Consider the following 27,741-nt stretch of genomic DNA (forward strand, 5'->3'; position numbering starts at 1 on the left):
CACACCTGAGGGCCAGCCAACAGGCCTTTGGGCTTTTCTTTATTGTGTTTGACACAACACTCTTCACCCTGACCAGGGGCTGCACTCGAAGCAGTCCAAGGGCAGGGGGATACGCAAGCCCAGTGCTACACACAGGGCCGTGGTCACCAAGTCCTTGTTAATAGGCAGGGCCCAGGTGTCATCTGTTCCCAGGTCAGGTCCAATGGGTGTTGGGGCTAGCCCCAACCTCTACCCCTACGACTGCTCCAGAAGGGCGTGAAGGACAGCAGCGATCTGAGGGAGGCCCCTTCCAGGGGCCCCCTCCTCTTCCAGGATGTGGTGGGGCTGGCACAGGGACTCCTGGGGGGAGGGGCCCAGGTTAAGTTTTCCTCTGGCATTCCCCAAGCAAGGTTGGTGGGGTTGGGGTGGGGGTGGGGGCGCTCCTGGTAGACACTGCCCCATGCCTGGAGGCAAATGACACATGGAAGCAACACAGAAGGCTCAGGGGCAGGAGGGGTCTGTCATTTCCAAAGGGAAATGCTGTACAGGCAGAATGACATACACGGAGCCCAGGCAGGACAAGGCCTGGCGGCAGCAGGAGCTCACATAAGCACACACGGAAGAGACAGTCTATACAGTTTATACACAGAGCCAAGGCCCATAATGGGCCCACATCCCCTACAAATATAGAATTCTCTCTACAAAATAGAGATAATTTACCTCCCCCATAGCAGCCAATAGGGGGAGGGAGGAGAGAAGGGAAACAGCCAAGGTCTGTCATCCCTCTGGGGGACAGAGGGCTAAGGGAGGACAGGAAGGCACCCTCAGCACTAGTGGAGGAGGGGGCTGCTGTGGGCATAGAGTGGGGCTTCTGAGGTCAGTGTTTGTGGGGTCACTAGTGTCTTTGGTAGGGCTGAAGGCACCACCGGTGGGAACATGGTTGAACAGGACTTATAAATAGAAGGCGGGGAAGGAAGGGGCAACGTCGGTCCTAGGAGCCCAGGAGCCGAGTGTAGACGACATAGAGCAGCAGCATGGAGGCCACGTAGAAGAGGAGGAAGCCACCCAGACCAGAGGAGGGCTGGACTGGGAGAGGGGCCTTGCCCCCCACCAGGATCACAGCCTCCAGTATGGTCCGCAGTCCCTGGGTGGTGCCCCGGAGGAGATCCGAGGGCGAGCACAGGTCAGCCTGGGAAGGGAGGGCAGGGCAGATGGACAAGGACAAATCACAGATGTTAGCAGCATCAAGCCACAGACCTTCCCACCCTTCCCTCACAAACCAGGACCATAGCCAGAGCGGTACCAACATGCAGACATGCAGGACAAGGAGGCAGGAGAGCAGGGCAGGAGCTGTGAGGGGTGGGCCCAGGACGCATGCTCTCTGTAGAATTAGAAACCCCTGTGGATGGAGCTCCGCCCCTCGTGCACAGTGTTCAGCTGAGCCCTAGACACCAACATCTCCCAGAGCAAAGAGCAGGCCCCATACCTCAGGCACACCCATTTTTCGACAGGCTTCTAAGAAACTCTCCACGTTCTTCCGAGACTTGAGGGCACTGAGCTTTGGCTGGAGGTGGAGGAGGAGGAAGAGAGTTTGCACAGGCAGTCACACACACACCTGTCCCATCCCCTCTTCCTCCTCCCGGCTCCCACTGACCACAGCAGGTGAGGGCACATGAATGAACGGTACAGAGCGAGGCCGCAGCTGGTTGGCCAGCTGGCAGAGGATGACCCCATTGGCTAGAGCCTCTGCCAGGTCCTCAGGCAGGGGCTGCTGCAGCCGTGACTCAAGGACCTGGAGGCAGAGATAGGAGGAGCAGGTAGGGTCAGCAGGGAGCTCACTCCATCCCTTCCCCTCCTTGATGACAGTTCTAGGTCAAGAAAGAAGGGTCCTGAGGAAAGAAAGGGGAAGGAGGTGCCAGGCTGGGTCAGGCCTCTACCTATACGGATCTCACTCCGCTCACCTGGCGAAGTTGGGAAATCAGTTCCTTTTCGTCTATAATCTGAGAAAATGGCCGAGATCTCAAACTAGACTCCGGAGAGGAAGGGCCTAGGAGGAAAAGAAGGACAGGGATAGTTTTGCTTCACGGATAAACTTTGGAGCCAGCTTTCAACAGTCTTATATCAATACCACCTCCTGCCTGTAGATTCTCCATGAAAAGGGACAATACCCCGAGACACAAGTCCCAAGAGACAGGGGTCCTGAGGTTAGTGCCAGAAGGACAAAGACTCACCCGAGCCACTCTGAGAAGATGAACGGAAGAGGAAGCTGTTTGGTCTCTGAATGGAGCCCAGTGGCCTGGGAACAGGAGCTGTCATTGGGGGGGAAAGCCAGGGACAGGCAAGAGAGACATTCCCTCAGTGACTCACTCTTCCTTCAGGCCTCTACGTCCCAAGCACCCACAAGCCACCATCTAGAACACTGTCCTACCTGGTCCAGATGATGGAATGGAGTCCTGGGAGATGGAGGATGGTGTGGGAACTCCCTGCCCCCCTGAAACTCCCAGATGGGTAGCACTGGACTTCGGTGGGCCACTGAGGGAAAAGAAGGGGCTCAGAGAAGGCCATGAGGAAGGCGTAGGGAAATGGATCTCGGGAGGACACCTACTTGGAGGTGGCCTGCATGGATGAGGCCGAAGCACCCGCGGCTCTGATTCCCCGCTTCAGGACACTGGAAGAAGCAGACAAGCATGAGCTCTGCAGTCAGGCCAAACATTCAGAAGAACAGAGCCCAGAGAAGTTTGCATCTGCCTGCTGTGCAGCAGCCCCAGGCCCTCACCTGTCCCTCCTGGGGGATCCCCATCCCCCACTCTGTTGCTGCTGCTGCCTCCGCTCCCGCTCCTGCCACAACTGCAAAGTGTCTGGACGCCGCCTCTCCTCCCCTGCAGGCTCCTCCCGCCTGGCAGAAGACAGGGCAAGAGAGACCTTTGTCAGGTGAAGGGGAGGTCCCCGGGCTGTTGAGTATGGAGCAGACATGTGAGCTTGGGAGTTGGAATACCTGCTGCTCCACGTCCTCTCCACATCTCCTGCTAAGGGGCTTAATTCAGAAGGCAGCTGCTCCTGAAGAGAGACCAGCAGAGGCTGAAGAAGGCTGGTCCCCCAGTTGGCAGTGACTTCCTTATTCAGTGCCCTTCCCCTGGACAAGGGACGTAACTGGGTCCTCACCTCAGCTGCACTCCGCTCGTCATCCTCCCCGGGAACATGGCTGTCGATAAAGTCAATCTGCTCCATGTCTCCATCGCCTGCAAGGCAAGGGCACGTCAGTGAGCAAGCAGGAGGGGGCTTCCAGGCCCACACTCACCCCTCACCCTCCTGGGCAGACTCCCTTGCCCACCAGAGCCATCTTCCCTCTGTTGTCTAGGCCCCCGGGGTTCCTGGGCCAGCTCTGAGATCCGGAATGACAGCTCTGAGAAATCATCTGTGGACTTGAAGGCAGAGAGGCAGAGATGGGACATGGGCTCTGCAGGGCTGAGGACCACATGGGTTCAGGCCTGCAGAGTCTCAGACTGGGGTCAGGTAGTAGGGAGGAGGAGTCCCAGCCATGACCTCTTACTGGGAGGTATCTCTTAAAAGGTATTAGGTACAGGGTCCCCAGTACTAAGACCCTCCCAGTGATGACATTCCCAAATGTCCTTACAAAGGAGGTCCTTACCTCATTTCCTGACCACCTCTTGCTGCCGCTATCAACGCTATGGAAGCCTGAGTCCAGGCCACCATCATATCGACGTCCCGGAAATAAGTCTTCTGCAGGGCTGGAGCGGCAGGGAGACCTCATCAGCCCCAGGCTGGCAGCACCCCTACCCTCCCACTAGAATCCAGGAGTGGTCTCTGGTACCAAGAAGGGGATTCCTTCCCCTTATCAAGGGCCTTACCAAGGACTAAAACTTGGGGGACGGGAAGGGACCAGGTCCCCAAGGGCAGCTCCTCGCCGTCCAGCCTCCATCGTTAAGTACTTGAAGATGTGAAGCTTCCCCTTCAGACAGATCTGTGTGAGGGGCACCTGCATAAGAATGAGGTGGCTCCCCAGGCCTTACCGGACCCTTCTACGCTAACAACATCACTGTCCTCAAGTTCACCCAGGCTGCACTTTACCTGGGCAGGTGGACTCTGGAGGGGGTTGCTATCCAGCAGAATGACCTGCAGGTGCCTGAGGCGGCAGAAGGAGACCGGGATGCGGGAGACACGGTTACAGGAGAAATCCAGGCGGACCAGAGGAAGGTCCCCCAGCTCTAGGGTTGGGCAAGGGGAGAGTTAGGAGAAGCCCAGGCCAAGGTCTTGAGTTCTCTCCCTTGCCCTTGACTCTGACCAGTCAGTCACTTCATCACAGCCCCCACCCTGGCTGGCTCAGCTCATTTCCCAGAAATGACCTGCTCCTCTCCACACTCCGATCTGAGCTGAGCCCTGGCTACTTCAGCTCAGCCCTATGCATCCTCCTCCCCTGCCTGCCCCCACTGAAATCCACTGTGCATTCTTCACTAAGCAGCACAAGACACAAACCAACTGGTGATTACTGCACAAAAGCCTCCCATGCCACAGCCACGACTGCGGACGTTGGGTGGGTACACTGTGCAGGAGGGCACACAGTTCAAAGCCAGCCTCAGCTATATAACAGTTCAAGGCCATCCTAGGCTACAAGAGAGCCTGTCCCAAAAACCCACAATCAATCAATCAATCAATCAATCAGGAAGCTGTTTCCCAATCCCATGTCTTCTATGAATCTTCCACACACCTCAGGGTCTTGGGATTCACTGTTCCTTGGTAAGCAAGAAGCAATGTGCCTGGATCTTTTAGGCTCCAGGAAGAACTCCCTGTATTTATGCCCCTATTACTATGACTAAATTTCAGGTGGTAGATAATCATCAAATCCCTGAAAATGGTGTTCAGAGGTTGGATCTACAGGAGGTAGCTGGGTCATGGGTCTGTCTCTACGAATGGAACAGGCTAGTCCATGGATGGATTCCTAGATTAATGGACCATCAGGAAGCAGTCTTCTCTCTGGCACTTTTGAACCGTGCTGCCCTGTGATGCCCTCGACACCCACAGACATGCGCTACCTGTACAGAGAGGGGTGTAGGTATTTAAACAAATCCTGTGACTTGGTCCTCAAGCCCCAGTGCTGGCTCACACAGCACCAGCACTCAGGGCTGAAACACAAGGAGCACACAAGTCAAAGGCCAGCCTGGGCTATGGGGAGACCCTGTCTCAAAAGACAGACAAAGAGGAGTGCTGGTATACAGCTCAGCTGGTGGAATGCTAATCTGCAATGCATAAAGCTCTATAGGTCTGGTCCTCAGTACTGCAGAGACTAGGCACGGAGGTGCATGCCCGGAATCCCACCACTCAGGAGGTAAAGGCAGGAGAAATAGGGTTCAAGTCCATTCTTGGCTACATACTGAGCTGGAGGCCAGCCTAAACTACAAGAGACCATCTCTCAAAGAACAAAATAAAAACAAAATTCCCACTGGAACTCTGTGAGCTCCAGGCCAGCCTGGTTTACAGAGTGAATTCCAGGACAGCCAGGGCTAGATAGTGAAACCCTGTCTCAACAAAACAAAACAAAATCCCTCAGCTTCGGTTATTTTCTTCCAGTAACAGAAAATTAATGAAGACACTTAATGGACTTGGAAAGCAGAGTGCAGAGGCAGAAAGAGGGAGAAGGAGGCAGGGAAAATGGGTGCCCATTACTCTTGTTCTTCACAACCAAATATGCACCCTTCCTGTTTGTCCTTCTAACTGCATCCCTGCTACATCACGCTCCCACTGCTTCCATGCTTTTACTCTGATGTTCCTCTGCCAGGACCACCTTCTAAGGTCAGCTATGCCTGAGCTTCTGGGGGATGTCAGTCACTTCCCAGGCTCCACCCTGCTGCCCCCTCTCACTCTCTGGGCTCCCAAGCCTCCAGCTTTAGCAGTTCCCTATGAATGTGTGTCTCTCGTCCATGAAGCCACTAAACCTTTGAGGACTGGTCTCAGATCTCAGTCACATCTATTGGCGGGGAGGCCCCTCACCTGAAATGCAGGAAGCACACACCCCAGAACAATGCTTGCTGAGCACAAGAAGATATGCCTGCTTCCCAACAGAGACTATCAAGTGTTGGTACATCATAATTACCCCACTGAACAGGGCTGCTTAGACTCTCATGTCAGGACCACTCCCCACCACCCCCAATCCAGAGTCCTTGTGAGGAGATTCAGAGCATCACCTGGCTAGTGTTTTGAGAGCTCTCACTGGGGTGAGGTGGGTGTTGGGTGGGCCTTAAGGTCCATTCCAACTTTAGGATTCTACAGCTGACTTCCCTCCTACCCTTCTTTCCTAGCCTACTCCCACATAAAAACAGAACTATGTATCCATGCCTTCCCAGTCTCAGTAGGTTGCCATGGTCAAGAGCAAATACCACTGTTTACTGTTTGCTTTAGATACTGAATATCACTGAGCAACAAGGCAAGGTCATTTTTAAAATATTTCTTCTTGCCTGTGACTTCTCCAAGGTAGCGGCATTATTTCAAATTCAGTGTTTGTGCGCCTCCATTTCGTATGTTGAAATCATAACCTTCAAAGTGATTGATACTAGGAAGTGGGGCCTCTGGGTGGCAATTCAGGTAGAGAGGGCGGAGTCCAGAGAGGATTAGTGTCCTTATAAAATAGAGCCCAGAGAAGCCAGGCGCTCTCTCCGCTCTCTGTGAGATGAGGAGAGGGGTTGTAACCCACAGAGGGCCCTAATACCACCTGACCACAGGGCAACCTGATCTAAATGTGAGAATGTTAGTAGCTGTCTGGTCAGAAGCCCCCATCTACAGATCTCCCGTACAGCAGCCTCGCTGGTGAAGGCACACACAAGCTCACACATCCTCTAGGTTTCATCTTCCTTACCATCCGGCAGGGTACTGAGCTGGTTCCTCCGAACATTGAGATCCCGCAGGGAACGGAGGCTGCACAGCTCCACGGGAAGGGACTGCAGCTCATTGCTGCTCACGTCCTAGGTCAGAGAAGGCACTATAAGCCTAGAATCAGCAGAAATTGCGCTGCTATTTCTCTCTGGCTACTTGCCTTTAGTCCAAGCCTTTTTTCCCAAGGTGCTTCCTACCTTTCTCTAGTTACCCCCCAGAAGTCCCCGGAGCCTGGCTCAATAGTCCCTCTTCTGGCCCGTGCCCTTTATTCTCACAAGCTGCCGCAGGCTTCCTAAGGTGCTGATGTCTGGAGGCAGGGCTCCTAGCTTGTTGTTGCTGACAATAAGTACTCGAAGGGGCAGCTGGCAGATGTAGGGTGGCAAAGATGACAGCTGGTTCCGGCTGTGAAAGGGAGAAAGGCAGCAGCCTCACTCCTCAGGCAGGGCACCCCAGCACTGGGCCTGCTCTGGGGAACCAGGAGCACTGCTCAGGGCCATAGCACTGGCCTCTGAGGCCTACAGAATAAGTTCCCACTACCTGAGGTTGAGGTAGGTGAGGGCTGTGAGATTCCCCAAGGCTGGGTTCAGGCATCTCAGGCAATTGTGGTAGAGGCTCAGACCTTCCAGGGACACCAGCTGGCATGCTGCCTCGGGCACCTCGGGAAACCGGTTCCGAGACAAGTCTAAGGAAAAGTAAGGGTCAGGAAAGAGCTAAGGAAAGAGTCAGCCTTGCACAAAGAGACTGAATGTCCCCTGAACCAGCTACCCAGCTCCCTATCCTCCGCTGACTGAAAGAATCAAGCCCACAGGGCTGAGGAGATAGCTAAGTGGATAAAGTGCCCGCTGCACATGAGTGAGGACCTGTGTTCGAGCCCCCAGAACCCATGGCTAAAAAGCCGAGTGTGGTAGTGTACACTTGCAATCCCACCACTGGGGAGTCGTGGCTCAGTGGCTCCCTGGTGCTCGCTGGCCAGCTGACCAGAGAGCCTAGCTGATTCAAGTGACCAGATCAATGAATAGACCCTGCCTCAAACAAGCAGTGGGTGGCACCAGAACAGATGAGACTGATCCCTAGTCTCCACAGGTGTGTGCACACATAGACATACGATCATAAACGTGGGCTCCCTGGGGAGACAAGTCTTCTACACACTGTAGCACATACAAGTACAACCAGAAAGGCAAAGAGAAAGCCAGACATGGGAGGCTATGGACAGACCATAAACACCACCTTTAAATTTACAAATGAAGTTGCATGTGGCAGCTCACGCCTATAACTCCAGCAGAGTGCTGAGAGAAGAGAATGCAGAGTTCAGGATTAGACAGCTAGACTTGACTCTGCCCCCCCACACACACACACTCCAAAACTAAGACAAATGTTGAGCTCTCCCAGCAGTGTGGCAATGCTCTATAGCGCTGTGCTGCTCATGTTCCGAGATGTCAGGAGAGGTGAAAGGTCACAGGAGGAGGTTAGGTTTGTGAGAAAACAGTCTGAGGGATGAATAGAAGGCTCCATGAGGGAGCACAGTCACTACACAAGCGTGAGGACCTGAGTTCAGATCCCAGCACGTGTGTAAAGAGCTGGGCACGGGTATGTACTGTGACCTCAGTGTCGAGGATAGGGTGGGGTCAGAAGAAATGAGCTGGGCTTGTGGGCTGCCAGCCTAGCTCCAGGTTCAGTAAGAGATGCTGTCTCAAGATGATCAGGCGGAGAGTGAGGGAACAGCACACCCGACATCCTCTGCAGGCCTCCATACACACGATGAATTTACTCTCCTCCTCCCCACCAAAAAAAGAGCCTGGTCAGGGCTGGTTGTGACTCAATGAGTTTAGCACACAGAAGGCTCTGGATGTGATCCCAGTACACAAAAGAGAAGTTGAAAACAACAGTAAGATGATAGGCAGGAAAGGTCAAGGGGATAATACAGAAATCTCTGGGGGAACCACAGGGAAGTCCTTCCTCCCAGCTTCAACCTGTTTTCAACACAGGGACGAAATCAAGGACAAGATATATCCTGGCTCTAGGGATTAAGTAAGGCCCTAACACTTGGCTAGTTTTCTATCAGCCTCCAGCCCCAAAGGATTATGAACGTCTAAGTTCAGGAAGTCTAGGAGGGAAAGGAAGTAGGCTAAGCTGGGCTAGGAACCAGGTTCTCAGAGTTCTCGAGGTTCTTCCCATTTGGGGTTCCTTTGTCCCCAGGCTGGCTGTCCTATTTCCAACCCTAGCAGTCTTCCTCTGCTTCCTCTCTGACCTAAACCTCAGGTCAGCATCTTTGCATTTACCTTGAGCAGAGCACAGAATGAAGGTGAGGACTGAGGAGGGGCCTTTACCCCCTTCTCTCAGACAGTGGCTCATGGCAGTGCCAGAGGCACTGTGGTTCCTTCCAGTGTAGAGATGCAGACCAGACCCCTAGAAGCCTGTGTTTCTGTTTGTTCTGTTCAGCATGCCTTGGGAGGTGTCTGGGCCTTTTAGGGGAAATCCTAGCAAGAGCTATTGTGAGCTTCTTTAAGGGCCCTCCTTCAGAAGGGGGTAAAGGCTAAGAGAAGGGGAAGCTGGGGAATATTCCCCAAGGAAATGCATCTTGTGACAGGAAATGGAGCAGAAACAATCCATTGGGTTGTGGCTTGTAGGATCTGTTTTCCCAGGGGATATTAGCCTGATGCTCTACAAACTGCTCTCTTCCTCGCCCCAGCCCTAGTGAACACAGACAGAGATAGTGTGGGAAAAATGGTTCCGGAGAGGGTAGAAGGCTTGCATCGGGTCCTCCACTCATGCCTGACACCTGCCTGTTCCTCTGTGCCCACAGATGTATAAGTGAGGGGGGTAGGGGATGTGCCTGTATTCATGGGAGTGGAGGCCACGCTGAGATGGGGTAAGGACCTGTAGAGGGGCAGAAGTCAATGGCGGAAGGAGCCCAGGCTGGAGGAGGCAGAGCTCAGGGGCACAGGATGTGGTCTGTGGGAGAATGATCTACACTTCTCCTTTGCTAGAAGTTGCCCTCCCCCAACCCAACCCAGCTCTCTACTAGTAGGCCAAGGGAACACCGCCCTTGGGTGTTAGGGGCGTCCACAGAGGGAACACACAGGGGCACAACAAGCAGGAGAGGGTCCAGAATAACCCAGCAGCACAATGCTGAAGCATTTGGTCTGCGCTGGAGAGCAAGGGATGTGGAGGACAGGGCACCAGGCAACTCTGGGCTTCTGTCACACACACACACAACACACGCCTGCCCCAGGTTAGGAGTACCCAGCTTGGAGAGAGGAGACAGAGGACAGCTGGACATAATGGAACCCACCTGCCTAGAACCTGGGCTCCGAAGAGACTGAAGAAGGCAGAGGGGGGCTTTCAGGAGGCTGGGAATTCCCCACTTTACCACACAATTGAACCTGTACCCAGGGGAGCCCTAGCTGCACCCTCAGCTAGAGGAATGCTGGAGGAGGAGGCTGGGCAAGGGCAGGAGCTGGGAGGGGCTACGAGTGCTTGGTAGTTTTTCCCCAAGAGTCCACTCACTGAGACAGAGCCCTGAGGAAGTAAAGAAAAACATTTGGTCTTTGTCAAAAAACAAGCAAGGGGGGAGGGGAAAGGGAACAGACGGCCAGTGTCACACAGCTGCTGAGGTCAATCTGGAGCTTGGGGGTTGGGGGGACCTGGGAGGGGTAAGAACGGCTCGTGGGGCTCACCCATTCCCAGGCCTCATTCAGCTGTATAGGGGGAAAGAATTAAAACACAGGCAGATTTAAACTTTTTCTCTCCAGAGCTGAAAGCGGAGAGTGTACCCCGGTCAGGCGGGGTGACCGCAGGTGGGCAGGCACCTGCTGCAGCAATGTGCTCTTTGATCCAGTCCGACGGCCCCTGCCGGCCCGGGGATGAGAGGAGCAGGAGAAGGGGCCCTCGCACTCCAGCCCAGACTGGGGTGGGGCTCCGGGAATGCAGTCCCGTGTTCCGATCCCCGCCCTCAGCTGCCAGCCCAAGTTCATAGGCTGCCTCCTAAAGCAGCTGAAGCCTGACTCACCTGTCATAGTCCCCAGGGCCTGGCCAGCAACAGACACAGGGTAGAGGGTACATGATTAGAGGAATCCCAAACAAACACACAGCAGGGCGGAGGGGGCATGATTACAGGGATCCTGAGGGCGGGGACTGGAAGGAGCGTCTCCAGGAGGTCAGCACTCCTAACTAAGAGATCCAATTTCCTTCCTTTCTGCAAACTGCCTCAAGTTCCTCCCCTAAGGGAAAAGCAGAACCTGAAATGGTAATTCTAGGGTTCCTATGAGGTCACAGGCTCCACAGTGACCTCACAGAGGCAGGAAAAAGATAAAGGGGACAAGGATAATGGATGGAAAGTTAAGTGCGGGAGATTCACTTCTTTCACACACACACAGTCGGGCTCGGGTGGACGGCGGGGAGGGTCTGGGACTTGTGGAGACTACGGTAAAGCAGGAAAAACATAGGGGCGACCTTTGGGAAAGATAATTTGGGGCTGCTGGAATCGAGGTGGAGGAGTGTGGAAAGAGTTGGAAACGACCAGGAGGAGGCAAAATGCAGTGATTATTGAGATTATCAATGGGGGGGGGGGGGGCTTGCTTTAGGGGCCGAGCAGGTCTAGGATTGCAGAAGCCAACCAGGTGAGGGGCGGGGCCCCACTACAGGTGCGCAGTATGCAAATAAAGGGGAAAGTCACAGAGAGCTCGGCCAAAAGTGTTGTGTGCAAGCTTGAAGCGAACTCATTGTCCAGCGGTTCTTACAGCGGAGAGGGGAGGTCGCAGGCTCGATGCCAATCCCGAGGGGCGAGCCCTCAAGACTGCCAGGTGAAGGGGGTGGGCCTGATTCGAGCGCGAGGCGGGGCTATGCAAATGAGGGTCGCGGTCCCGTGAGGGTCCCCTCCTCTCTTTCTCTCTTTGGGTACCGGCGCAACTCACCAGCCTGGGTGATGTCTGACAGGTCGTAACTGCGGGCCGCGCCCCGGGGGAAGTGCTTCAAACGCCGGTTGGACAAGTTCAGAGTCCCGGTGGCCACAGCCTCCTCTAGGGCTCGTTCTGCGCTGCGGCTCCCGGGTAGACCAGGAGACCCTGGCGCGGGGACTGAAGCTGCAGCTTCCTCACCCCCGGCGGCGAGTGGGCCCGCTACCGCAGCCGCCATCCGCTCCCGGCGGCTCCCGCTGCCTGACTGACGGCACCGGCCGGCCCTCCTCGCCCCTCCCCCACCTCGGAGCCGCCGTAGTCGCCGCTGGAGGGCGGAGACGACGGTCCGGGACCCCGCGGACCAATCATGAGCCAGAGACGCGTTAGAAATGCCCAATCAGGAAGCGCCAAGGGGGTGGAGCTTCTTCACTCTAGCCGCCACTGAGGGATGGGAGGGGTAAGAACGGAGCACTCGCCAACGGCCGCGGCTTCTGGCCGGCCCGCCCCGCGCGGCGACATCCAATCACAGCCCTTGAGGCTAGAGATGGAGCCAATGAGGCCCACCCAGGAGGCGGGGACAACAGCTCTCAACTTTTAAGAGATTAAAGACTCAGCGCCCACAAGCCTGAGAGTCAGGCCCTCTTTCAAAGAAGCCCAATTGCAAGCTAGATCCACGTGAGTGACTGTCAAGACGACCAATTAGAACCTGGAAAGGGCACCTGTCCCGGCCTCTTCTCTGAAAGACGGCTCTGTCTACCAATAGCATAGGCGAGGAGATGGCCCTTTCACTAGACAGCAGGCGGGGGAGCTAGAATCTTTGCGACCCAGGTACAGACCGTGAGCGCGGCGTGCTGCGCGTGCTAACAATAGAGTCTTAGAGCCGAGTCCTAGCTGAACATGCTGGGGAACAAGCCGGCGTCCGGGAAGTGAGGAACGGAGAGGGATGCCCCGGGCCAGCGCGCAGGCAAGCTGTCTCAACCCAAGGGACCATTTCCGGCTCTGCAGGCTGCGTCCCAGCCGGGGACTCCTGGGTTGACCGGTGAGGGGATTTCCAGCCCAGACAGGGAAGGTCGCCAGACCTGGCAGCTCCACCAGAGTGGATACCCAGACCAAAACTTAGAGACTACGAAGGATCTCATGATCTTCCAGAACAAAATTGTTGTTTTTGTTTGTTTTCTTGCTTTTTAGAGACGGTGTCTCTGTGTAGCCCTGGCTGTCCTGGAGATCTGTAGACCAGGCTGGCCTCGAACTCAGAGGTCCGCCTGCCTCCGCCTCCTGAGTGCTAAAGGCACTAAGAGACTAAGGTGTATACTACCACTGCCCGGCACACAAGGGAGGAAGAAACTGAGGTTGAGCAAATATCAGCCCTCCACGTGAGACTCTTTCCCCCACTTTCATAATAATTTTTTTGTGTTGGAAACCTCTCTCTTTTTTTTTTTTTTTTTTTTTTTTGAGAGAGAGAGAGGAGAGGAGAAGAGAGGAGAGGAGAGAGAGAGAGCAAGCTTTGGAGCCTGTCCTGGAGACCAGGCTGGCCTCGAACTCACAGAGATCCGCCTGCCTCTGCCTTCTGAGTGCTGGGATTAAAGATGTGCACCACCACCGCCTGACTTGTTGGAAACCTCTTATTTGAAGCCTTGTGTAGTGGCATGAACCTGCCGTACCAGCATTTGGGAAGAGGCTAGAAGGATCAAGACTTTGAGTTCAGTTCCAGACAAGCCTGGGACATGAGGAGACTAAAGTTTGTTGGGGTCTTTGGTTCTTTCTTTCTTTCTTTCTTTCTTTCTTTCTCTTCATAAGGTGAAATGAAGTACAGAAGGGGTTCCCAAATGGAGAGGTAGTAAAAAGAATACTTTTTTGTTCTTTTGAGATTTATTTATTTATTTATTTATTTATTTATTGGTTTTTCGAGACAGGGTTTCTCTGTGGTTTTTGGAGCCTGTCCTGGAACTAGCTCTTGTAGACCAGGCTGGTCTTGAACTCACAGAGATCCGCCTGCCTCTGCCTCCCGAGTGCTGGGATTAAAGGCATGCGCCACCACCGCCCGGCTTTGAGATTTATTTTTTAATGAATGTTAGCATTTAATGAACCTCCCTGTGTGGCTTCCAGCCACGGGAAAGACACCCCCAACACACTTGATCCCCTCAGCTCTTCTGTTGCAGAGTCTGGTCATTGTTGACAGGCTGCTACTGCGGCCTCCATCCCCAGAACTCTGCAGTATCCCAGTCCCACCGCCCTGATGACAGGAGCAGCTCCTGTCCTGATTTGCAGCAGCATCACCAGTGTCCGCTGACTGCTCAGTGTCCACGGTTTATCCAGGTTGCCGGTTCCTCTGGTTCCTCTCTGAGTGGTAATGACTCATACCAGCTTTGCCAGAGTCACCTGGATGATTCTGACCCTGTCAGGAGGCATGCCACCAACATCCCCTTTCCCTTCCTGGGCGCTTCCAGTCCTTACCAATGTGGCTCTAGCTGTGGCTCACGTGGTCCCGGAATTTCAGTCTTTATCTCAATCTGAGTGGCACGGTGGCCTCAAGGAAAGAGGAAGACTGGCTTTTTGAGACCAGATCTCAGATAGCTCTGACTGCCTCCAACTGGTTATGTAGCTAGGAATGGCCTTGAACAACTCCTGCCACAGCCTCTCAAGTGCTGGGGTTCAGGTGTGCAGCTTAAAACCCTTTGTAGTGACCCAAGACCCCAAAGTCAGCTTCCTGTGTCGCCAGACCACCAGCAACTGAAGTTGCTGTCTCATAAGTCATGCCTGCTATGCGAGCATGCCTAAGCATTTATTAAATTATTAAAAGTTGGGAGAGAGTTTAGCTGGTTAAGAGTGCAAACTGCGGGCTAGAGAGATGGCTCAGTGGTTAAGAGCACTGACTGCTCTTCCAGAGGACCCAGGTTCAATTCCCAGCATCCACATGGCAGCTCACAACTGTCTGAAGATCCAGTTGCAGGGGATCTGACACCTTCACACCAATGCACATAAAATAAAGTTAAGTATCCCAGCACTCGGGAGGCAGAGGCAGGCGGATCTCTGTGAGTTCGAGGCCAGCCTGGTCTACAGAGCTAGTTCCAGGACAGGCTCCAAAGCCACAGAGAAACCCTGTCTCGAAAAACCAAAAAAAAAACAACAAAAAAATATATTTTAAAAAAAATTAGGCGGAGCTCAGGCAACCCTGCAGAAGAGGAGGAGGAAGGATTGCATGAGCCAGAGGGATCAAGAACACCACAAAAAAAAAAAAAAAAAAAAAAAAAAAAAACACGTAAGCTGCTCTTGCAGAGGACTCTAGTTCTGTTTGAAGCACCAATACAGCGGCTCACAGTAGCCTGCATCTCCAGCTGGGGGGCGGGGTCCAGTGCTCTCCCCTGGCTACCACAGGCACTGTGCTCACATTCCTCCACACATACACAATTACAAAGGAATGAAATTTTCGGGGGCTGGAGAGAAAGTTGGCTCAGAGGCTATGAGCACTTGCCAATCGTGCAGAGGACCCAGGCTTTGTTCCCAGCGCTCATGTGGTACCTTATAACCAATAGAAACTCCCAGTTCCATGGGATCCAGGAATGTACATGGCACACATACATATAGGCAAACACACACACACACACACACACACACAATCTTTTTACAAAGTAAATGTTTAAATAAAAGCTGGACATGATGACCTGTGCCTTTAATCCCAGCACTGGGGAGGCAGAGGCAGGTGGATCTCTGTGGGTTTGAGGCCAGCCTGGTCTACAGAGCGAATTCCAGGCCAGGGCTACAAGAGAAATTGTTTTAACCCCGCACACACTGAAGAAAAAATGCTGGTATTGGAATCCAAGGCCATGCACAAGTTAAGCAGATGCCTACACATGAACTCATTTCCTAGTTACCACAGATAATGGAGATGGTTTTGAACATCTGGCTAGAGTGGCCAATGAAGGAACCTGCTGGGCACATATGCACTGAGCTTTCTAACAGGATTCAATCCCTTTGCGCTCCTGGCAAAGCCATAGTCTTACATTTATTGTTGTAGCCCTTCCCCTGCCTGTCACGTGCAACCTCCTCTGCTCTTTCCCCGGGACAAAGTAACTCCGCAGAAAAAGCTACGCGCCTAGGCTCTAGAAGATGCCCTAAACTCCAGGAAAAGTCCGCCCTTGCCGCCACCATAATAGCTTGCCCTTTGCACATGTGATGATGCCACCCGTCCCCAGGAAGCAGCATGAGATTCGGGACTTGTTTTCTATGATACTGCAAAGAAGCTGCCTTCAGTTCTCACTGGCGTCTAACTTTTGTGATGTTAGATCAGGACCCCCTTTGCTCCACTGCCATTGTCTGCTGATCTTTTTTTTTTTTTTTCTGAGACAATGACTCATGTAATGCAGTCATGTAAGGCATTATGTAGCCAACAATGGCCTTGGGTTCCTTTCTCGCCCTCCTGTCTCCACGTCCCAAGTGTTGGGATTGCAAGTGTGCACCACCATTTTGGCTTTTCTCTGGTGCCGGGGATCAAACCCAGGGCTTCATGCATGACAGGCAAGCACTCTACCAACTGAGCTTCCATCTAGCCCTATACTTTTTTTCCTTTTCTGACTTTGTACTCTTGAGATACAAATCCCTGCAGACCGAGGACTACTCAGGAGGCCCCGTTTTTCTCTTCAGAGTTAAAAGTGAGGAAAATCCACTACTACTTCCGAAGAGAGAAGGACTTACCATCTGCCGATAGTTCACTCTCTCTGTCTGCAGTAAAACATATTATCCCTTGAGCCGCCTGGTGACTAGCTCTGAGCCAGAACCCAGAAGATAGCTCTGGGGTCAAGTTAAGGAAAGTAGGTCACAGTCGCTGGACAGTGAGGTCACAAAAAGGTTTTATGTGCCTGGGGACATGGTGTGGGAAAGGCAGCGAGGACAGGGGCCTAGGGCCTGGGGAGCCAAGGGGCCTGGAGAGATGAGGGCAGGAGCAGGGAGGGGACAGTCAGGATGGTGAGGAGAAGCCGGAGACAGAAGCTGCAAAAATTGACCAGGCTGTGCAGACAGGAAGAGGGGCTCAGGGTGAGGGGGTGGCAAGGCAAGGGAAGGGCAGGGAGTCTCCTGGCTGCAAGAAATCCGGGGACAGGTCAAGGACCAAGGCAGACAAGGGAGGGGTGATGGCCGAGGTCCTGGAGAGAGAAGGGATGGCTGGGTTTGCTAGCATAGAGACAGAGTCGGATGAGCCCCAAGGTGGAGTTTACAGAAACACAACAACAGTTTGACAGCAGAGAAGACAGACAGGTGTGGCCTCCCCAGAACCCCTTTTCTCCCCTTTCTCCTCCGGCAGGTGAAGCGTAGCTGCCCCTCAGGTGGTTTGGAGGCTGGGAATGAAAAGGAGGGAGGGAACCCTATTTCTGTCCAGCTGTTCCCCCCAGAGCTGGTGAGTCTTTGGGGTTTGGCGAGGATTGTGAATGCGGGTCTGAGGGGCAGCCTGTGATTCCCCCACCTCCTCCCTCCTGCTCCTCTGCAGGTGGAGCACATCGCCTCCTTCCTCCCCGTCAAAGATGTGGTCGCCCTAGGCCAAACCTGCCACTACTTCCATGAAGTGTGTGATGCTGAGGGCGTGTGGAGACGCATCTCTCGCAGGCTCAGTCCACGCATCCGTGACCATGGCTGTGGTGCCCGGCCCTGGAAGAGAGCTGCCATTCTTAACTGTACACTTCCCCTCAGTAACTTCTCCTTGCCTCTGCCCTTCCTTATTCTGGGAACTTCCTTCTCGGTCAAGTTGCCTGGTGATCTCCGCACCCCCTGGCCACCTTTTCTCTAGAAGAATCTTGTTACACTCAAACACACTCCATGGAGTGCATCCCCCAGGTTCTCTGGCCACCGCTGGCAGACATCCGGTTCACAACTCTAATGCCATTCAGCCAGGTCTCCCTGCATGCACCAAGGCTTCCAGAGCTTACCCTAGAGAAGCCCCTACTCCCCAGACCTGGAGTTTCTCCCTCTTTGAATCAGAGTTAACTTTTGTCAGCTTTTGCAATGTGTTATGTGTGTGTGTTGCACCAGCTAGTGCACTCACATGTGAAAGCCAGAGGTTGACACTGGTTGTCTTCCTCTATCCCTCTCCACCTAATTTTTTTTAATATTTATTTTTATTTTATATGTATAGGTGTTTTGCCTGCATGTATATCTATGCACAACATGCATGCAGTGCCTGTGTATGCCAGAAGGGGGCATCAGATCATCTGGACCTGGACTGCCACGTGGATACTGGGAATCAAACCCAGGTCTTCTCTCTGAAAGAGCAGCCAGTGCTCTGAACTACTGAGCTGTCTCTAGCCCTGCCTTACTTTTTAAACAGTCTCTCACTGAAACCTGGAGCTTGCCATGGCTAGACCAGGTGGCCAGCAAGCCCCAGGGATCCTTCTGTCTCTGCCTTCCCCTGCTCCCCTTCCCCAAACCAGCACATGCTAGCGTTAAAAATATCCATACCAGCTTTTACACGGGTGTCGGGGCTCTGAATTCAGGTCCTCATGCTTACACAGCAGATACTTTACACATGAAGTCATCTCCCAGCTTTTTGTCACCCTGTGAAAGTAGAGATGAAGTAATTCTTTTTTTTTCATGGTTGTGTATGGTGTGTGTGTCTATAAGTATGCATGTTTGCATGTGTATGAACATGTACACATTAGGTATCTGCATGACAAGACCAAGGTTAGTATCAGGAATCATCGCCAGCCCCCCCCCCCCCCCTGTACTCTGTGAAGCAGAGTCTCTCAGTCAAGCCCAGAAGTCTCACTAGCTTGCTTGCTCCGAGGATCCCATCTCCCACTTCCAAGGCCAGAATTACAGACAGGCCAAGAAGCCCACCCAATATTTATGCCTCAACCCTGGTCCTCACGTTTCAAGAACTTAAGCACTGAGCCATCCCCCAGCCAGAGATGAAATGGTTCTTTGTTGTAGTGGCTGTCCTATTTACTGTGAGATGGTAGCAGCGCCAGCTCCTGCGTGATGACAGCCAGTGTCCCTGAGGGACACAGTCACCCGAATGCTCCACTTCAGAAAGGCGCTACCTAGTGACTTCTTTCACACATACATAGAGTTTAGGGAAACGGTCTCAGCAGAGAAGACAGGAGATGCCTGGCCTGCCTTGGCCATCCCTTCCCCTCTCCTTTCTGCACCACGTCTGTGTCTGTCCTCAGACTCCCCAGTGTCTGGTACAAGATGGCACTGAAATGCTCCTGAGACGCACACATGTGCCCCTGGGACACAGTGGGACAGATGTTGGGCATAAACCAAGGTTTCTGTGTCACCCCAGGAAGGAGTCTGATCCCTAGTCCTGGGGATGGAAAAAGATAAATACCAGGGTGTCTGGGAAAGACCAGTCAAGCTCACCCTCGCCCTGACTCTTCCCACTCCTGTCGCCTCAGCCTTGAAACCAATTCCTTCTGATCCTCAGATACAAAGGGCCTGTACTTCCAGGCATTCGGAGGACGCCGCCGATGTCTCAGCAAGAGTGTGGCCCCCATGCTAGCCCATGGCTACCGCCGCTTCTTACCCACAAAGGACCATGTGTTCATTCTCGACTATGTGGGGACCCTCTTCTTCCTCAAAAATGCTCTAGTGTCTTCTACCCTTGGCCAGATCCAGTGGAAGCGGGCCTGCCGCTATGTGGTGTTGTGTCGAGGCGCTAAGGATGTGAGTAGGGGAATTCTGGGTGCTGAGAACCCACCTCAGTGGTCCTGAGTGGCCTCTCCCTTAGAGGAGCCTAAAAGCAATCCATTTATCCGTAATTTACTTGGTTTTTGTTTGTTTGTTTGTTTTTTGGTGCTGGGAATTGAACCCAGGACCTCCTACAAGCTAGGCAAACATTCTATCACTGAGTTAGATCACTAATCCAAAACCAGCCTCTCATTTCTTAGCCCTGGACCCAATCGTCTCATTTCCCACCCCATGATCCACTCACTTTAGCCTTAGCCCATTCGGATCGCTAGATCCCAGACAGCCTCATCTTGTTCCACAGTTCGCCTCTGACCCAAGATGTGACACAGTTTACCGTAAATACCTCTACGTCTTGGCCACTCGGGAGCAGCCAGCAGTGGTGGGCACCACTGGCAGCCAGACCTGTGACTGTGTGGAGGTCTATCTGCAGTCCAGTGGGCAGCGGGTCTTCAAGATGACCTTTCACCATTCCATGAGCTTCAAGCAGATCGTGCTGGTTGGCCAGGAGACCCAGCGGGCTCTGCTGCTCCTCACAGGTGTGGCCTACAGAGTTTGCAAATATCTAGCAGATTCTTCAGGATCTGCGCCAGGGGAGAGGAAGAGAGGAGTCTGTTACGAGAGGGTTCTACCTTCCTCCTGCTCCAGCTCTGAACCCCCAAAGTTCTAGAATTCTGCATAGAATTTCAGATAAAGTTCCTTCTCAGGCTGGAGGGTGTGGGTCAATCTACATGAAGCACCAGGGTCAACTCCCAGCACCATATAAAGTAGGTGTAGTGGTCTATGCCTATACTCCCAGTATCTGGAAGGTAGAGGCAGGAGAATCCTGCGTTCAGGGTTATTCCTAAGATACATAGAGAGTTTGAGGCCAGACTCCATGAGATCCTGTTTGAAAAATAAAACCAGGGCTGGAGAGATGGCTCAGAGGTTAAGAGCACTGACTGCTCTTCCGGAGGTCCTGAGTTCAATTCCCAGCAACCACATGGTGGCTCACGGCCATCTGTAATAGGAGCTGGTGCCCTCTTCTGGCCTGCGGGCATACATGGAGGATGATCACTGTGTACATAATAAATAAATAAATCTTTAAAAAAAAAAAAAAGAAAAGAAAAAGAAAAAGAAAACCAGAGTGCAGAGAAGATGGTACAGCGGGTAAAAGACTTGCAACAAGCATGAGGATGTGAGCTTGGATTCCCAGAGCCAACATAAAGGCCAGACGTGGGCGTGCGGGTTGGTAATCCTAGCATTCATATGATGAGATTCAAGGAGAAGACAGGAGACTCCGGCATGGTAGTGATAATGGTGAGGCTCTAACTCAAACAAGGGAGTTGGTAAGTACCAACGCCCAAGGCAGGCCTCTGCCTCCTGCCTGCATACGCGGTGTGGTATATGAGCCTCTGGAGAGCACCGCTCCAGGGAAAGCCTGATCCCCCTCCTAACCTCCGTGCAGGTACTTCACTTTATACCCCGAGTTGCCTCCTCCCCACTCTCCCAGTGTCCTCCATAGTTGATTGCACTCTCCTTAAGATTGAGAGCCTGTGGACTTCCGAATGCCAGGCAGAAACCTAAATGCCCAGGCTTCATTCTTCCCAACACCAAATTAAGAGTCTGCAACATCTAATCACTAGGTTTGCTCTCCGCTAGACCTCCCTGTTTTGTTTTAAGGGTTGAATGTTGGGGGCTGGAAACCATTTTCTTTCTTTCTTTCTTTCTTTCTTTCTCTTTCTTTCTTTCTCTCTCCCTTTTCTTTCTTTCTTCCTTTTAAATCTTTGAGTCAGGGTTTCTTTGTGTAGTCCTGGCTATCCTGGAACTTGCTCTGTAGACTAGGCTGGCCTCGAACCCAGAGATCTGCCTGACTCTGGGCATGAGCCTCCTCCTCCTCCTGGCTCTTTTCTTCTTATTTTATTTTTGTTGTTGAGACAGAGCCTCACTACGTAGGTCAGTCCTGGCTGGCCTGGAACTTACTATGTAGACGTCTGCCTGCCTCTGCCTCCCAAGCATGTCACCATACTTTATTTCCCTCTCCCTCGTATATGTGTGTGCTTGTGTGCGTGTGTTTGCGTGTGTGTGCGTATGGCATGCACATGTGGAGGTCAACTTTCAGGAGTCACTTTCTCTCCTAGCACGGTTTCAGTAGTTAGAGTCAGGCTGTCAGGCTCGCAGAACTGTGCTTTTACCCACGGAGCCATCTCATCGGGCCTCTCCCCTTCTTCCTGCGGTTCTAGAGCACTGGCTGTTTCTGTTGAGTGTCCCATGGGTGTTAATCTGGGTATTGACAAATCGCTTCCTCTGTGGAATTACATGCCTCCCTTCATATCCCCAGAGGAAGGAAAGATCTACTCCTTGGTAGTGAATGAGACCCAGCTGGACCAGCCACGCTCCTACACAGTACAGTTGGCCCTCAGAAAGATGTCTCGATGCCTGCCTCACCTTCGTGTGGCCTGCATGGCTTCCAACCAGAGCAGCACTCTCTATATCACGGGTAAGAAACATCCCATGGTGAGGGAGATGGCTCCATGGGTACACGTGCTGGTCATCTAAGGCTGAGAATAATAAGTTCAAGTCTCCAGAGCCCACACAGAGGTGGGCCAAGTAGCACGTCTGTAGTCCCAAAGGCAGAGAAGGCGATTCCCTGTAAACTGGGCCAGCCAGTCTGGCATCAAAACAGCAGGAGACCCTACCTCAAACAAGACAGAAGGCACAGACCTGAAGTTGCCCTCTGGCTTTGATATACATGCTGTGGTACATACATGCCAATACTTATACACATACATCACATATCACACACACAGGGAGAGACACTGAAAAAATTTTTTTAAAAAAGAAGAACAACTATATTTCTCTCTCTCAAGACAGCAATCTTGGGCAGATCCCTCCACACACTGACACTGCTTAGGCATGCTGGTGAATATGTTTGGTGTGCTGATTGTATGAGACTCCCTGCAGTCTCTAGAGGGGTCTTATCCCTCGGAAATGGGTGCCCAAAGCTGCTGAGCTGAGGGCTCCCGACCCCCCAGACCAGGGGGGAGTGTATTTTGAGGTGCATACCCCAGGGGTGTATCGTGATCTCTTTGGGACCCTTCAAGCCTTTGACCCTCTGGACCACCAGATGCCGCTTGCTCTCTCCCTGCCTGCCAAGGTAGGATGGGGTACGGAGGATGGCGGGCAGTTAGCATGGTGCAGAGAGGAGGGCTGGGCTCTGCGGGTTGGAGGAACAGATCTGGGTGGAACAGAGGGATTCGGGGAGATGGCAGATGGGATCAGTTGGGGGCAATCCTGGAGCTGAGTTTCCTGGGGACAATGTTCTCCCATGCTCTTGCTGTCCTAACCTCCCTAGGTCCTATTCTGTGCTCTTGGCTACAACCATCTTGGCCTGGTGGATGAGTTTGGCCGGATCTTTATGCAGGGAAATAACAGATATGGGCAGTTGGGAACAGGAGACAAAATGGACCGAGGGGAACCCACACAGGTGAGATTGTTTCCTGGCAACGCTCATCCAGTCTCCTAACCCAGCACCTAGCTACTTTTCCATATTTCCTAGGGAGCACTTTCTGCTCCCCTAGGCAAGGCTAAGCCCTTCATATATAACACCTGTGCTGCTGCTGCAGGTCTTCCCCAGGGCTGGTCACAGAGGTTTGTTCTGTGCAATGCACACTGTGTGTGCAGAAGTGATTCAGTGATGGAGTGGGCTAGGGACCTGAGTGTGTTGAAGTCCTAGAAAAGGAGATGCAGCCTGAGAAGAGGGCTCAAAGAACAAAATGCTTGTAATGTGAGCATGAAGACCCAAGTCCAGATCCCCAACACCCATGTAAAATCTGTGAGTGCCTATGATGCCAGCACTGGAGGAGGAGGCCTAAGGCTCTAGTCAGTTGGTGAGCTCCAGTGCAGTGCGAAGGCCCTGCCTCAAACAAGCAAATAAGGCAGAAGGCACGTGAGGAAGATAGTTACCATTGACCTCTGGCCTCGATAGCCACGTGCATGAATGCACATTCGCTAAATACATACATTTTTTAAAATATTTATTTATTTATTGTGTACACAATATTCTGTCTGTGTGTATGACTGCAGGCCAGAAGAGGGCACCAGACCTCATTACAGATGGTTGTGAGCCACCATGTGGTTGCTGGGAATTGAACTCAGGACCTTTGGAAGAGCAGTCAATGCTCTTAACCTCTGAGCCATCTCTCCAGCCCTACATACATTTTTTTTTAAAGGTAGTATGGTAACAGGGCCTATGGGTTTGAGAGGATTCAGGTGAGGATAGGGAAAGGCATTCCATGCAATGAGGAGAGGGCAGTGATGAGACTCACACATGAGACAGTAAAAAGACTGCCCAGAAGGGCTGGAGAGATGGCCCAGCGGTTAAGAGCACTGACTGCTTTTCCAGAGGGCCTGGGTTCAATTCCCAGCACCCACATGGTGACTCACAACTGTCTGTGACTCCAGTTCCTAGGGATCTGACACCTTTACACCAATGCACATAATACACACACACACACACACACATACACACACACAGTGGCACATGCCTTTAATCCTAGCACTTGGGAAGCAGAGATGGCCAGATCTCTGTGAGTTCGAGGCAGCCTAATCAACAGAACAAGTTCCAGGACAGGCTCCAAAGCTACAGAGAAACCCTGTCTCAAAAAGACTGGCCAGATGGACTAGATGTATCCCAGTAGAGCATTTGCCTAGCACGTACAAGATCCTAAATTGAATCCCTAGTAGAAAAAAAAAAGTAGACCAGAAAGAGGAGGAGGCAGAATAGAGCAAGTTCCAGGCCAGCCAGGGCTACACAATGAAACCACAGACACACAAAACAAAAACAAACCAACCAGGGACTGAGAGGAAGATATAGGCAATATCTATCCATCACTGTCACAGAGGAATGAAAAGAGATGTCCTTGAGTTGGTAGAATGCTTGTCTAGCATGCGTGGGAGTCTGAGTTTCATCCCAGATGTTTGGAAAGGAGGATCAGAAGTTGAAGATCAGGGCTGGAGAGATGGTTCAGTGGGTAAGAGCACTGGCTGTTCTTCCAGAGGACCCAAGTTCAATTCCCAGCACCCACATAGCAGTTCACACTTGTCTGTAACTCCAGTTCTAAGGGATCTGATACCCTCACACAGATAAACACGTAGTTAAAACACCAATGCACATCAAATATATAAATCTTTTAAAAGAAAGTTGAAGATCCTTCTCAGCTGCACAGTGAGTTCTAGGCAAGCTTAAGTTACATGTATCCTGTCTCAGTTACTGTTCTGTTGCTGTGAAGAGACACCATGACTAAGACAACTTTTTTTGTGGTTGTTGTTGTTTTTGGTTTTTCAAGACAAGGTTTCTCTATGTAGCCTGGGACTATCCTGAAACTTGCTCTGTAGACCAGGCTAGCCTCGAACTCAGAGATCTGACTGCCTCTGCCTCCCAAGTGCTGGGATTTTTTTTTTTTTTTGGTTTTTTGAGACAGGGTTTCTCTGTGGTTTTGGTTTTTGGTTTTGGGGTTTTTTTTTTGTTGTTGTTGTTTTTTTTTTTTTTTGTTTTTTTGAGACAGGGTTTCTCTGTAGCTTCTCTGTGGTTTTGGAGCCTGTCCTGGAACTAGCTCTTGTAGACCAGGCTGGTCTTGAACTCACAGAGATCCGCCTGCCTCTGCCTCCCAAATGCTGGGATTAAAGGCATGTACCACCACAGCCCGGCTCAAGTGCTGGGATTAAAGGCATGGCCACCACCACCCAGACCAAGGCAACTCTTAAACAAGAACGTATTTAATTGGGAGTTTGTCTACAGTTTTGGAGGACTAGTCCATGACCATCATGGTGGGAAGCAAACAGGCATGGTGCTGGAGCAGCAGCTGAGAGCTTTACATCCTGATCCACAAGCAGCAGGAAGAGAGAGAGAGAGAGAGAGAGAGAGAGGAGAGAATAGGCCTGGCAGGGACTTTTGAAACTTCAAAGCCCACCCTCAGCAACACACTTCCTCCAAGGCCATCCCTTTTATTTTATTTTATTTTTTATTTTTATTTTTTTTTGGGTTTTCGAGACAGGGTTTCTCTGTGGCTTTGGAGCCTGTCCTGGAACTAGCTCTATAGACCAGGCTGGTCTCGAACTCACAGAGATCCGCCTGCCTCTGCCTCCCAAGTGCTGGGATTAAAGGCGTGTGCCACCATCGCCCGGCTTAAGGCCACCCCTTTTAATCCTTTAATCCCTCTCAAACAGTCCCACTCCCTGGAGACCAAGCCTTCAGATTATAAGCCTGTGGAGGCCATTCTCATTCAAACCACCACATGAGCCTTTCCCAAAATAAAGAGACCTGGAAATGGCTCAGCACTGCTACCAAGCCGGTTGATCTGAGTTCAGTCCCAGGGACCCACAGGGTGGACCGTGAGAATATGCGAATATGCGGATCTCAGAACTGATCGGTGACCTTCACATGAGTGCTGTGCACACTGCATCACACACGAACAAATGCAATAAAAACCGAACAAACAAAAAATAGTTTTTTGAGACAAACTCTCACCATGTAGCCTGGATTGAACTGGAACTCACTTTAATCCCCTTGCTTTCCTGTGCCTGGCTGACTTTTTAAGTGTTACTTGTTGGCTTTTTGTAATTAAAGATTTTTTTTTTTACTGTGTGTGTATTGCACGTGCAAGAATGCACATGTGTGTCCATACAAACATGTGTGCAGGTACCTGGGGAAGCCAGAAGCAGGTCTTGTCCTTAAGGAAGAGCATATTTCATGAGCAGCAAGACAAGAAGTTTTTACCAAGGACCAGAACCCATGTCTTTGGGGAGTCTTTGGGGGCTCTGTGGGCACAGGAAGGGGGACCGAAAGCTGCCAGTTTGTAGAGCAGGTACAGGACCCTCTTTTCTTCAGCAGTCTGCCCCAAGCCTCTAGTCAACTTTCCTACCTTAAAGCCCCTGGCCATGTTGTTTGTCTGTACTCAGGTTCATTATCTACGCCGTCCCACCGCCCTGTGGTGTGGCCTCAACCATTCCTTGGTGCTGAGTCAGACCTCGGATTTCAGCAAGGAGCTGCTGGGGTGCGGCTGTGGGGCCGGAGGCCGCCTTCCTGGCTGGCCTAAGGGGAGCGCCTCCTTCGTCAAGCTGCATATCAAGGTCAGAGCAGAGCAGAGCAAGCAAATGGACAGGGAGGGCAGAGCAATAGAGCCAGGTGGCCCTCAGGACCGTAGCCAGGACTTACCTGCCTTCTCTCAAAAAGTCTTTAAAATTGGTCGGGGAGAGGCTTGCCACAGTGCGCCCGTGGAGGGCAGAGGACAGCTGGTGAAAGGCAGGTCTCTCCTTCCTCAACATTGGTAACCACCAACATTGGTCATCTCACTAGATTCCTTTTTAAGGAGATTCTCAATGTGAAGCCCAGGCCTGCCTTAAACTCTAGACTTTCCTGGCTCTCCTGTGTCACCATGCCCGATTTACACCTGGGACCCCTCAAGGGACCCATTGGTTCCATTTCCCCTGTACCATGAAATCTCCCTTTCCTGAGCTCCCTGCTCTCTCCTTTGCTGCCTGTGCTGGTTTCACCCAAGTTCACATGGTCCTGGAACTTAGCAAGCTCACTTGCTGGTTCAGGGCCTGTCTGAGAGGGATCAACATAGCATCAGGCTTAGCCAGCTTCCTGGAAGGCCCTGGCAGGGTTAAGCCTGCCTCAGCCCCACCCCTTCTCTCCTCTAAGGTCCCCTTGTGTGCCTGCTCCCTCTGCTCCACCAGAGAGTGCCTCTATATGCTGTCCAGCCACGACATCGAACAATGTCCAGTCTATCGAGACCTGCCAGCCAGCAGGGTAGGGGGAAGCCCTGGACCTAGCCAGGGGACCGGAGCCTTCCAAGACCCTCGGGGGACAGCCCAGGCCTGTGAGGAGTACCTCAGCCAGATCCACAGTTGCCTCACGTTGCAGGACCGAATGGCGAAGATGAAGGAGATTGTGGGCTGGATGCCCTTGATGGCCGCTCAGAAAGATTTCTTCTGGGAGGCACTGGACATGCTGCAGAGGGCTGCTACTGGGAGTAGCCCAGGCACCTCAAACCCTGAGAGCTGACCCCCTCCTCCTAGCCTGTATTCTTGAAGGAAATCAGGCACTGGGTTAGGGGCTGAGGAGAGATGGAGTGGCAAACAACATTGTGTATACACTGGGGTGGGGGGTGGGGTGGGGTGGGGGGCGAGCTGTGGAGAGCAGTGCTGGACATGCCAGGGTAGCGTAGGGTGGTAGGGTAGGGAAATATTTTTTAAATATTTAAGGGGCTGCCCAGGAGGGGCCCCCAACCTGACTATCATGGACAAGAAATTTGATGGACAATAGAAT

General features: G+C 52.4%; 2 protein-coding genes across 4 annotated transcripts; one reads left to right on the plus strand and one right to left on the minus strand.

Annotated features, from left to right (window-relative positions):
* Positions 1-24: 24 nt before the first annotated feature.
* Positions 25-12,045, minus strand: Lrch4 (leucine rich repeats and calponin homology domain containing 4). 3 transcript variants are annotated; one of them, XM_041649035.1, is made up of 18 exons: positions 11,778-12,045; positions 7,402-7,546; positions 7,140-7,266; positions 6,848-6,953; positions 4,069-4,205; positions 3,849-3,961; positions 3,629-3,728; positions 3,311-3,401; positions 3,142-3,218; positions 2,975-3,036; positions 2,756-2,875; positions 2,585-2,647; positions 2,408-2,511; positions 2,211-2,288; positions 1,941-2,026; positions 1,634-1,771; positions 1,466-1,543; positions 25-339 (listed from the first exon to the last, which is right to left on the minus strand). In XM_041649035.1, the coding sequence occupies exons 1-18, from the start codon at positions 11,995-11,997 to the stop codon at positions 235-237; spliced, it is 1,950 nt and encodes a 649-aa protein (XP_041504969.1). In that variant the 5' UTR covers positions 11,998-12,045; the 3' UTR covers positions 25-234. The 3 variants fall into 3 exon arrangements, with proteins under 3 accessions (XP_041504969.1, XP_041504967.1, XP_041504966.1); XM_041649033.1 differs by lacking the exon at positions 25-339 and adding an exon at positions 377-1,168 and having other exon boundaries at positions 3,849-3,949; XM_041649032.1 differs by lacking the exon at positions 25-339 and adding an exon at positions 377-1,168.
* Positions 12,046-16,607: 4,562 nt separating this feature from the next.
* On the plus strand, positions 16,608-27,477 carry Fbxo24 (F-box protein 24). The gene is made up of 10 exons (XM_041649175.1): positions 16,608-16,790; positions 17,056-17,148; positions 17,239-17,422; positions 19,171-19,409; positions 19,735-19,969; positions 21,751-21,909; positions 22,445-22,566; positions 22,765-22,896; positions 26,370-26,540; positions 27,115-27,477. Exons 1-10 carry the CDS (start codon positions 16,719-16,721, stop codon positions 27,475-27,477), a joined length of 1,770 nt encoding a protein of 589 aa, XP_041505109.1. The 5' UTR covers positions 16,608-16,718.
* The last annotated feature ends 264 nt before the right edge of the window (positions 27,478-27,741 follow it).

Source organism: Microtus oregoni, unplaced genomic scaffold (assembly GCF_018167655.1).
Source record: "Microtus oregoni isolate MIOR12 unplaced genomic scaffold, Mior012 000003F_ref0000135, whole genome shotgun sequence".
Classification (NCBI taxonomy): domain Eukaryota; kingdom Metazoa; phylum Chordata; class Mammalia; order Rodentia; family Cricetidae; genus Microtus; species Microtus oregoni.